Source organism: Mus pahari, chromosome 23 (genome assembly GCF_900095145.1).
Source record: "Mus pahari chromosome 23, PAHARI_EIJ_v1.1, whole genome shotgun sequence".
Classification (NCBI taxonomy): domain Eukaryota; kingdom Metazoa; phylum Chordata; class Mammalia; order Rodentia; family Muridae; genus Mus; species Mus pahari.
In genome coordinates, this window is record NC_034612.1 from 32,629,075 (window position 1) to 32,640,780 (window position 11,706).

The 11,706-nt window shown below is 47.6% G+C and overlaps 1 protein-coding gene across 1 annotated transcript in view; it reads right to left on the minus strand.

Moving 5' to 3' along the window:
* The window catches only part of Radil (Rap associating with DIL domain), a 61,096-nt gene extending 50,087 nt beyond the window's left edge, over positions 1–11,009 (minus strand). Inside the window, exon 1 of the mRNA XM_029533914.1 lies at positions 10,412–11,009. Within this exon, the coding sequence (XP_029389774.1) occupies positions 10,412–10,946 (535 nt within the window). The 5' untranslated portion in view covers positions 10,947–11,009. The remainder of the gene's footprint in view (positions 1–10,411) is intronic.
* Between the last annotated feature and the right edge of the window lie 697 nt (positions 11,010–11,706).

Below are 11,706 nucleotides of genomic sequence, written 5' to 3' on the forward strand. Positions count from 1 at the left end.
TGTCGGTGAGTATACATCCATCCCCAGTGGCTGTTGTCCCGACAGGGGTGCTGAGACTCAGACGCTGAGCCTCTGGGAGATTACCATGTGCTTCAACCACTGTGCCATTGCTCCAGCTCCAAATTTAAGCTTCTTAGTCATCCAAACTGACAAATGCCTCCCAGAGAAATTACACTTTCATAACCAGTTGAGATCCTGTGCTTCATCCGGGGAAAGAGGTCAATCAGAAGTGTTGCTATGTAGGCGTCTCCATGAAGCTACATGAGCTCAATCCCTGGAACCCATATAAAAAGTGGGCCCAGTGGAGCACGCTTGCAGTATTAGGGAAGGGATACAGACAGGTTCCGGTACTGGAAGGCTAGAGAGCCTGCCTGATGGGATGCTGACAATGAGGTGGACAGCTCCTGAGGATAACACCTGTAGTCATGCCCTAGCTCCCACACGTATGCACTCATGTACACGTGTATATTCACCAACACACATGGATGAACATACAAAAGGTCCTGTGGTTGATCTTTTTTCCCACAGAAATGTCCTGTATTTGGGGTGGGGTACTAACCTATACATTTGAAAGATAATTTGTAGTGTTCATTCATCGTTTTACCTTCTTTTTTTTTTTTTAAAAGATGTATTTATTTATTATATGTAAGTACACTGTAGCTGTCTTCAGACACTCCAGAAGAGGGAGTCAGATCTTGTTACAGATGGTTGTGAGCCACCATGTGGTTGCTGGGATTTGAACTCCGGACCTTTGGAAGAGCAGTCGGGTGCTCTTACCCACTGAGCCATCTCACCAGCCCATCGTTTTACCTTCTTAATGTATTTTCCAGAAATAATCTAATTTTTGGTTACTTCTATGCTGCCCAATTCAATGAACCCAAAGATCTTCCTTGTCTCTGACCCACAGAATCTTCATGTTTGGCCAACAAGGCCAAAAGAACACTATACTTTGTTCCTGTTACCTGTCTATCGCTGGACTCTTTCTACCTTTCTCAGTTTGCCTTTCTGGATTCTCCTCCATTACTTAGCATTGGGATGTTGGAGGTCCTCCAGTATCTTCATAAGCCCTCATCCCTCCTCACTGTATGTACACTCACTATCTGCACACACTGTCAATTTCCACAGTTTTAATAACACCAACCAGTCTTGGTGGCTTATGCATGTAACTCAGCATGAGAGAGGCTGGAGCAGGAGAATCATGGGATTGAAACCAGCCTGGACCACATAGTGAGATCCAGGCCAGCCTGGGCTATGAGACTCTATCTGTAAACAAATATACTTACAGATTAACTTTTTATAATCAGACCCTCTCTCCTAAGCAGCAGGTCTATACCATACGACTCCAACATTGTCACCTTGGATGTCTCAAACTTTTGCCACTTCAAGAGAACACTTCAGTCAGCAATATGGCTCAAGGGTTTATAAAAGCACTTGCTGCATAAACCTCAGGACCTAAGCAAGATCTCCAAACCCAGAGGATTGAAAACTTTTTCCAAAGCCAGGCATCGTGGCACACGCCTTTAATCCCAGCACTCAGGAGGTAGAGGCAGGTGGATTTCTGAGTTCGAGGCCAGCCTGGTCTACAGAGTGAGTTCCAGGACAGCCAGGGCTACACAGAGAAACCCTGTATCAAAAAGAAAAGAAAACTTTTTCCTGAAAGTTGTCCTCTGACCTCCACATGTGTGCCATGGCATGCACATCGTATATACATGATGAATGAATGAATGAATGAATGAATGAATGAGAAAGAATGGTTCCTCCCACTCTCCCATAAGCTGTTCCTTTCTGTAGTCTCCATTTAGAAAACCGAAGCTCCATGGACACTTAATCCCGGGCTTCATTCTTGGCGCCTCCTCCTTTCTCGTTTTCAACATCCAATTGCTTTGCCAACACTGTTGGGTCTCCTCCATCCACTTCTCCTTACCTTTAACTGGACTGTAAGCCACATGGCACTGCTCTGGTGAAATTTCTCCCATCAACTCATTACTGACCTTCTCCAAGCCTCAGGATCCAAATGGGCTTGTGTGCGCGCTTTACTGGCCTCCCGTACTCTGTCTAAGTCCAAAGTAACCCCTGGCACTGCCACTGCCAAACACTAACTCCCTGGCCTTGCCGTTGGGTTTTTCTTCTCCCTGGCTCTCTGAATAATACTGTCCCTTTGTCCAGAATGTCCTTCCTGCCCCACCAACTGCCCACTGCTCTTCCTTTACCTGGTATGTGCATTATCATCTTTCACAAAGACGAGCTTAAAGTTCATCTCCTCCGAGAGAACTTCCTAAACCTATAACTAAATCATTTTTCTTAGTGTTTTCTAAGTATTTTTTTGGTTTTTGTTTTGTTCTTTGTTTTGGTAAAGGGGATTGAGCCTGGGTTCATTCTAGGCAAATGTGTTACCACTGAGCTGCACCCCTAGCCCCCACAATATTTGTAGTTATGTTTCCTGATAGATTCTTTTCCTATGTGTGTGTATGTATGTACATGTGGTAGGAATACATATGTGTTACATGAGTGGTGTGCCTGTGTAGGAGTGGAGGCGTTCTGCCTTATTCTTTTGATTCATAGTCTTCCTCCAAACTCACAGTTTTCAGCTAGGCAACAGCACTGGGGTCACAGGCTTATGCACAAGACCAAGCCTGGCTTGTTATGTGAGCTCTGGGATCCAAACTTGGATCTGCACAGTCATGAGCAAGCTACACAGTCATGTAGCAAGGTTTCTTAACCCTTGAGTCAACTTTCAGTTCCTTGAGAGATTTTTTGGGGAAGGAGTTAGGTTCAAGAAAGTGTTCTCTCTCTGGGCATGGTGGCGCCCGCCCTTAATTCCAGCACTTGGGAGGCAGAGGCAGGCAAATTTCTGAGTTCGAGGCCAGCCTGGTCTACAGAGTGAGTTCCAGGACAGCCAGGGCTACACAGAAAAACGATGTCTCAATAAACCAAAAAAAAAAAAAAGTGTTCTCTTTCAAGGGATGCCAGGAGCAGGCCAGCTAGCAAGACTAGCTGGAACTGGTGAGCACTGGATGCCATGAGAGGCCTTGCTTACTGAAAGAGAGTGGTTGAGACTCAGGGTCAGATTTATGCATCCACACAAATGTACACACATATGCATGGATGCACCCACACATAGATATGAATATACGTATATACACCACACCTACACACAAAAAGTAAATAAACACTAAAAAGGCTGAAGTGCTATGCAGTAGGAAAAAGTATTAAAGCACCAGGTCACTGGGGCCAGGGAGATGGCTCTGTGCTTAAGAGTACTCACTGCTCTTCCAGAGGACCCAGGTTCAATTTCCAGCACCCATACAGCAGCTAACAAGGATCTGTAACTCCAGAGCATCTGATGCCCTCATCTGTCCTCTGAAGGCACCAAGCATGCATATGATATACAGATGTACACATAGGCAAAACACCCATACACATAAATTTTAAAAAAGGAAAGAAAATTTTAAAGCAGTTTATTCCTAGTTGAGGCTGCAATTAAGTGGTAGAGCTCTCATCTAGCATGCATGAGGTTGTGGGTTTGGTCACCAGGCCCATGAATATGTTACTTTGTTAGTAGACTAGCAACACAACTGCTGACTAATGAACATAAGAATATTAACTCAGTGTCACTAAAGCAGTCAAGAGGTTCTGGAAAAACAGAAGTTACCAGTTGCTTACTTCATAAGCTACAAGTGACCCATGGAGTTGTAAACACATGTTCCCATCTGAGAAACCCAATTTGTTTTTCCAAGTGCTAAGGAAAATGGAGAACTTTGAACTTGATGAGGAAACTGAGGATGAGAACTTTTCAGTATTCTTTACATGTACACACACACACACACACACACCCTCCACTGCATACCTGTGACATTTCCATTCCCAGGCCCATGTGCTAACACATGGAAGGACCTAGAGCTCCCCAGAGGGAGCCCACTTCCTATCCACCAGCATACATTTTCCTCAGTGTGTGAAATTCTTCCCTAAGTAGAAGCTGTCAGAATCCAAATGGAATCACTCGTGTCAAAGCTTAGTAATGACGTTGGAGAGTTACAAGAGAGGACATCTCTCTCACACACCCGTGATAACAAGACCATCCCAGGAGACTCTGCTAGAATGGCAGCCTTCTACACAGGCTGTTCCCACTTCACCCAGAGAACTTCTGAAGGACATCTGGTCGGCAACCTCTTGTTACCTTACCTTGGACTGCTGCCAGCCTGTTGCAGTCAAGAGTGACCATCACAAATCACTTCGTGCAACTTTTAAAGGGATATTTTCTCATTAAAAGCTCTTTTCTTTGCCACCTTGAGTGCACATGTGACTTACTATAACACTTTCAGTCCCACTGAAATGTTCATTCCCAATAAACCTGTCTTTGAAAAGGGCTCAGGTAAATTAAGGCTCTTGCTGCCAAGCCTGGCCACCTGAGTTGGATCACCAGAACCACATAGTGGAGGGGAGAACCAACTCTTACAGGGTGTCCTCTGACCTCCAAATTTTTGTCACGGAATGCACTCCCCAAATGATAATGTAATTTTAACAAATTTAAAATCAAAATTGTCCATCTGCCTGTCCAGCAGTGGCTCATGACTGTGTTGGGATGGATGTACCTCCCCTGCCTCCTGTGTCTTTGTAAACTGATGTAGTTTCAGATTGTTGAAGAAAAGCCCAGGTTGTTCTGATTTTCATCAAACCACGTGAAATAACTAATTCTGGAAATGAACCTACCACCAAGCACCCACTAAAAGCAGGCTGGTGGAGAGGCAGCAACTCCCCAACAATGAGGGCAAAGGCAGCCGAGCTCCCTCCCACCTTCGCCCAAAGACAGGAATTACTCAGAAATCAGATTCAAATTGTATCTGTGCTCACCTGTCATCTGAGCGCTAGGAAGGAGGGGCAAGAGGACCAGGAGTTCAGGGTCACCCTCTACTACACAGAGAATTTGAAGACAACTGGATTACATGAGACCCCCTCTCAAAAATCTGTTTAACAGCAGAAGAAAACCATTCAGAGAACACGTGACCACAGGAGGTGGTTCTGGAAGATGGAACACATAAGACGCCGCTGGCACATGGGAGAAGCAGAGGCTTCATTGTAGGTGTTCCTGGAAGTTCCCAAGCTGCTGCCTGCCCTTAGGTAACAAAGTTCATGACAAAATACAGATTTAGAGCCAAGCACTCTGTGACAACCTTGGCCACCTCCAACACCAAGAGGCATGTGTCTGTGTCCTGGCCACACTGAGCTGAGCAGAGAATGTCTTATCTCCTCATTTTCTGTCAGAAATATCCAACCTAGAATCTTGGGTACACGTAAAAGCTGAGACCCACAGAGGACCACTCTCCTCCAACGTGTGTGTGTGTGTGTGTGTGTGTGTGTGTGTGTGTGTGTGTGTGTTCCATCTGCTGTCTTCAGTTGTTCTGAGACAAGGTCTCTCACTAAACCTGGAACTTTACCTAAACTTGCTGGCCTGCCTCTATCTCCCGGCACTGAAATTCTGGCACATGCCACTATAAGCAGCTTTTCACATAGCTGTGGGGATCCAAGCACTTTACTGACTGAGCCATCTCCCAACACCCCTCTCACACATTTCACTGATGCCAATAAATGTCAGGCACCACTGCAGACGTTTGATGGGCTGTTCTTTGGTCACAAGTCCGGTGTCTGCTGTCATGGAGTCTATAGCCTCAAATCTCAGTGGTCCTAGTTGCTAGCCTCTTTATGGAGAAGACATCCAAAGCAGAAAAGGCCATCCTGCCCCAGGAAGGGACCCAGCTAAGGCTAAACAGGAAGAGGTCCAGAACAAATGGCAGGTCCATCCATTCTCCATCCTCAAGATACCAAGTTGTCAAGGTCTTCAGCTCTCAAAGCATCCTGGGTCACAAACAACCTACTCGCCGCAGGTAGGTCCCAGCCACCTGCTTGGCCTCCTGGGTAAGATGCAGGGTAACAAAAGCCAATCGTCACCACTGAAGTGTAAAGTGGGCTCTTAATGGAGGACAGATCTGCCCACCAGAGGGTGGGTGGCAGTTTGTGGAGACATTATTCTTACAATTCAGGGAACTGTGCTCCACACACCAGTCAGTGTACCCAAGACACCTCCCATAGCAAGGCCTTGTCCCACTCAGATATGTCCAGGGAGCTGAGGTAGAAAAATCAAGGGCTAACTCCATTCTCCATAAAGAATAAGGGCAATAGAGCCAAAGCCAGGCATAGTGACATGGAGCTGTGATTCTAGCTAATCAGGAGGATGAGGTAGGGGATCACAAGTTTGGGGCTAGCACAGGCTACATAGTGAGACCAAGGCCAGCTTGGGAAAAGTAGTGAGATCCTGTCTCAAAATAAAATGAAAAAAGGATCTGGAGGGCTGGTTAAGAGAAATTACTACTCTTCAAGAGGACCCAATTCAGTTTCCAACACCCACATCAGGCAGCTCACAACCATCAGTAACGCCAGCTTCAGGAAATCCAACCTCTCTTTGGGCCTCTACATATGTGCAGACATACAAATGTAAAAATAATCTTTAAAAAAAAAAAAAAAAGACCAGCACTCGGGAGGCAGAGGCAGACGGATTTCTGAGTTTGAGGCCAGCCTGGTCTACAGAGTGAGTTCCAAATCTATACAGAGAAACTCTGTCTCGAAAAACAAAACAAAACAAAACAAAAAAAAAAAACAAAAAAACTTTTAAAAATAAATAAATAAATAAATAAATAAATAAATAAATAAATAAGAAGGTATACCTTTTTCTGTGGTAGAGCAATCAGGGTGTGGCTCAGTGGTAGAGCCTCTGCCTAGTCTCACAGTGGGGATGGGGTATATCTCAGTCTATGATCTCAAGTATATCTCTATGATCAGCCTAGCATATGCAAGCCCCTAGTTCCATCTCCAGGACCACTCTTGGACACACACACACACACACACACACACACACAGCTCCCAAACAGTCCTGCTGACCTCACACTTGCTCGTCCCATGATTATAAGCAAGCCTTATCCTTCACTCTCCTAAGGTGCTGACAAAAACCACAAGGCCCTGCCGTCACTCTCCCCATAGTGCATGCAAGTGATTGTCATCTTTATCTCACTGACAGGACACAGAGCCCTCTCCTCGTGGCACAGGCCCTAAATTCCAGCCCCTGGGAAACTACCAAGAGCTGCCTTCTACCTCCACCCCCGCCTGCCTCCCAAACAGGCAGCCCGTATTATGATAAGCTAGAAAATCAGGAAATTACCACACACTAAAAAGCAATGTTTATGGAAAACAGTGCCCAAACACGACAAAGGGCATTCCCATGAGTGCACTGCACGTGCTCCAATGATTCACTAGAAGCAGGTGAACTGCCAGCCTCCGTTCCTGCTGCCGAGGCAGCTGGGCCTCAGGCATCTGCCATCCTGGCACTTCTAATGCTTAAGCCGGAAAGAAGCGCCTGGAAGCCCAGAGCAGCAGCCGCTTTTGTGGGAAGAAGGGGGCTGACCTGGATGTGTGGCAAATGCCTTTTTTTTTTTTTTTTTGGTTTTTCGAGACAGGGTTTCTCTGTGTAGCCCTGGCTGTCCTGGAACTCACTCTGTAGACCAGGCTGGCCTCAAACTCAGAAATCTGCCTGCCTCTGCCTCCTGAGTGCTGGGATTTAAGATATGCGCCACCACACCCGGCGGCAAATGCCTTTAATCATAGCATTCAGGAGGCAGAACCAAGATGATCTCTGTGTGTTCGAGGCCAGCCTGGTCTACATAGTAAGTTCCAGGCCAAGTCTGTCCATCATTGGGTCACTGTGCTGTGTTACCTGGGTGCCTGTTACATGGGCATCCTTGGCTCCCCAACTGAGCCAGGCCTGTTCTTCCCTTTACATCTCCCTAGGCCTAAGCAGAGGCTCTATAGTATGCTTTAATGCTGAGTAAGAAGCATGGACAAAGATTGAGGCTGTAGCTCAGTGGCAGAGTGCTTGCCTAGCATGGTTGAGGTCCTAGGTTCAATTCCCCAGGACTGCCAAAAACAAAGAGTGGGGGTTAGAGCCGCAGCAGAATGGGCATTCCTGTGACAACTAATCTAGCATAATCCACATAGCCCCTGCCATGGCCAGAAGGCACAAGGCACCTTCATCACACCCGGAGAAGAATGGCAGGCAGGGAAATCATCCCTTGGCCTGGGCCTGCTTGGGCAGTAACATGACCCTGAAGGGCCCAAGAAGTGGGTCACTCAGCCTGACCAATGAAGAATGGACTCTTTATTGAAAAGGTTTTCATAGCCACCAAGGGAGAGAGGCTGTGAGCTGTGGAACTTCCTCTGGTCTGGCCTCGTGTGAACACAGTGCTGAATGAAGTGGACAGAGAAAAATCTACATAGTACACCCACAGCAGTCAGCAGCCACCACTACACAGGCTTGCCAAAGCTCTACCGCACCCAGGTGACACAACGTAAGGACCTAATGACAGACCCATGGACACAGGCACCAGCAGCAACCCCTCTGATGGTCTCATCAGGCCTGCTCTGGGTAAAGGAATGTCCAAAAATGTTGCTTGGGGAACCGAGGTCTCCGCTCAGTGAGTAAGAATGTTTGTTATGCAAACACGAAGGCTGTAAGTTCAACTCCTCTGCACCGTATAAAATGCTAGGTGCGGGTTTGTGCCTATAACCCCCTCTTTGAGAGTGTCACGTGGACCACTGGGGCTTTCTGGCCACTAGCCTAGCTCCAGGCTCTGTGCAAGAATCTGTCTTAAGGAGAATGATATAGGCGGGACACCTAAAGTCCTCCTATGGCCTCGGTGTTCATACATGGTTACACATACCTATGAATGCACCACACACACATTACACAAGCAAGCACAAAACAGTAATGGTCCCATACCAATATCAAAGTCCTGGGCACAAATGTACATGTGTGTGCATGTGTGTACACACCCACGTCTGCATGCACATGCAGCTTCAGCCCATACCATCTCTTCCCTCAAAAATCTTGTTGACCTCACAGAAAGATCTCTCTCTCTCTCTCTCTCTCTCTCTCTCCTCTCTCTCTCTCTCCTCTCTCTCTCTCTCTTCTCTCTCTCTCTCTCTCTCTCTCTCTCTCTCTCTCTCTCTCTCACACACACACACACACACACACACACACCATAAGGCAAGGAAGGATCTCGCTTTGCAGCCTAAGCTGGCCACAGACTCTCCATCTTCTTGCCTCGGCCTCCTGACTGCTGGGATTACAGGTGTTTCCCACCACTCCTTGGCCATAGGAAGTCTCTGAAAACAGCACGTGGGGCCAGGGAAATGGCTCAGGGGGTAAAGGCGCTTGCTTTATAAGCCTGAAAAGCCAGAGTTGGATTCCCAGAACACACTGTGGAAAGAGGGAACTCATTCCACAAAGTTCCCTGACCTGAGTGTCCTGTAACATTGTGTACCACCACACACACACACGCACGCACGCACGCACGCACGCACGCACACACAACTTTTTTTAAAAACAAGGGGTCAGTGAGATGACTTAGTGGGTAAAAGCACTTGCTGCTAAGCCTGATGACCTGATGTCGGTTCCTGGGACCCACATGGTAGAAGGGAACTGACTCTCAGTTTGACTTCTAACCTCCACATCAAACACATAAAATAAATCCAAAACATTTCTTGAAAAAAGGTAACTGAAAACTAAACTTTGGGTAATTGAAAAAATAAATTCTGGTAAAATAACTAATTTCTTTCCACTAGTTGAATAATAAAGCAATGAGCACCAAACCATCAACCGCCACGTCCCTGAGGCCAAGAGCAAGTCACGCTGCCCTGCTACTAAAGACCACAAGAAGGGACAGCCACCCGAGGCACTGCTAACCTGATGCACTGCTAACAGCCACTTGGCACCAGAGTCTCTTGGACCTGGCAATGTCAAGAGGGTCTAGGAAGGATCCTTCCTTGTCTGTCTGTCTATCTGTCTTTTTTCTCTCTCTCTTTTTTTTTCTTTTCCTTCTTGCTCCGGCCTCGCTCACTCTGGCCCAAAGACATATTTATTTATTATATGTAAGTACACTGTGGCTGTCTTCAGACACTCCAGAAGAGGGCATCAGATCTCATCACAGATGGTTGTGAGCCACCATGTGGTTGCTGGGATCTTAACTCAGGACCTCTGGAAGAGACTGCTGAGCCATCTCTCCACCCCCTTGTCTTTCTATCCAGCCACCCTAAGATTCCTAACACGTCTGAGAGGGACTCTGTGGAAGGTCAACGACAGAGAACCCTCGGGCCCCTGAGACTAAGGGTTGGATATGACCTAACACACTACAGAAAGTAGCAGAAGCCATTGGAACGGGCACCACACGTCTCACAGTTAATGCACATGTCCAGTAAGGTTAGCCAGACCTCTGAGCGCAACAGTGAGTCATCACAGCCCCACTGGTTCCCACCTTGCCCACGTCCTTCTCCCTCTGACTGTCACCCTGTAGCCATCCTTCCTCACCTGCGGTGGTGGTATCCACGTCCCTCGCTGCCAGCTCTTCTACATCTGACTTCTTCCTTAGCTCAAACCTCCGGGACAAGCCTTCTCGGGGTTTCCATAACTCCTGGATCAAGAGGGGCTTCTCATTGTCGCCAAATACTCGGAAGCACTGGGCCTGCCACCGCTGCCCACAGTCCCCAGACTGACCCACAACATCACATAGCACGTACTGGCCGGCACACTCAGGGTCCAGGGCATAGCGCTCCAGTGCCTCTTTCACCAGCTCCTGGGCGCTGGAGGAGCCAGTGGCCAGGACACTCTTATAGTTGGTGCCTGTACAGACACTGTCCCCAAACACCTTGAGGACTCCGGGGGCGGAGAGCTGCGTGGAGAGCTCCGAGGGGTCGTCACTGGCACCTAGGCTGCAGAAGGTGGAATCCAGGTCACGATACTTGTAGCTCAGTGTCCGGGACAGCATTGTGGATAGGAGCTGACTCTGTCGCTTCAGCTTACTCTTGGTGGGAGGAGACATGATCAACTGAGTCCCATAAAACATGGTGGGTGCGTCTTCATGAATAACCACTGAGGCTTTCAACCAGTGACTGGGGGAAGGCTGGAGCCTAAGAGGACAAAGCGATACAATTAGGGCCAAGTATCAGGGGCATCAAAAGCAACAGAGACACGAATCCATCCCAGCAGAGGACACAGTCCTGGGCCATCCTGGCATCCACACCACCTGGAGCCAGACCCCAGCAATGGCGCTGGCAAGTCAGAGCCTGTGAATTGCAAGGGACAAGGCAGGTTTGATAGACTCTCGTGCTTCCAGGGAAAGTCACTGGCAGTAAGCTGGAGGAAGTCTAAGTAAGCTGTAACTGCCTTAGGGCTGCATGACTTCTGAGAAGTGCTGGGCACAGGAGCAGCAACTGCAGGTGGACAGGGATCAAGCACACGGTTATCTGTAGGGCTGGTTCTCTGTCCTGGGGGACATGCCCACTATCTCGCCATGTCAAAGCCAGAAAAATAACAACAAACAAGAAACAAGCCATATTAAACTTGGGAACACAGCCCTGACCCTCTGTGAATTCAGTTTTGTCTATGACAGTCTATTAAACAAAACAAAAGACAATGCTTGTCCTAAACACAAGCTGAGCTGGAGAAACGGCCACAGCCATAGAAATTAATAATAATAATAATGATAATGATAATGTCACAAGCCTGGGACTGGGGAGATGGTCCAGTGGGTAGGGGCATTTGCTGTGCAAGCATGAAGACTGAAATTCAGGTCTCCAGCACCCTTGTAAAAATCTGGGCACGGC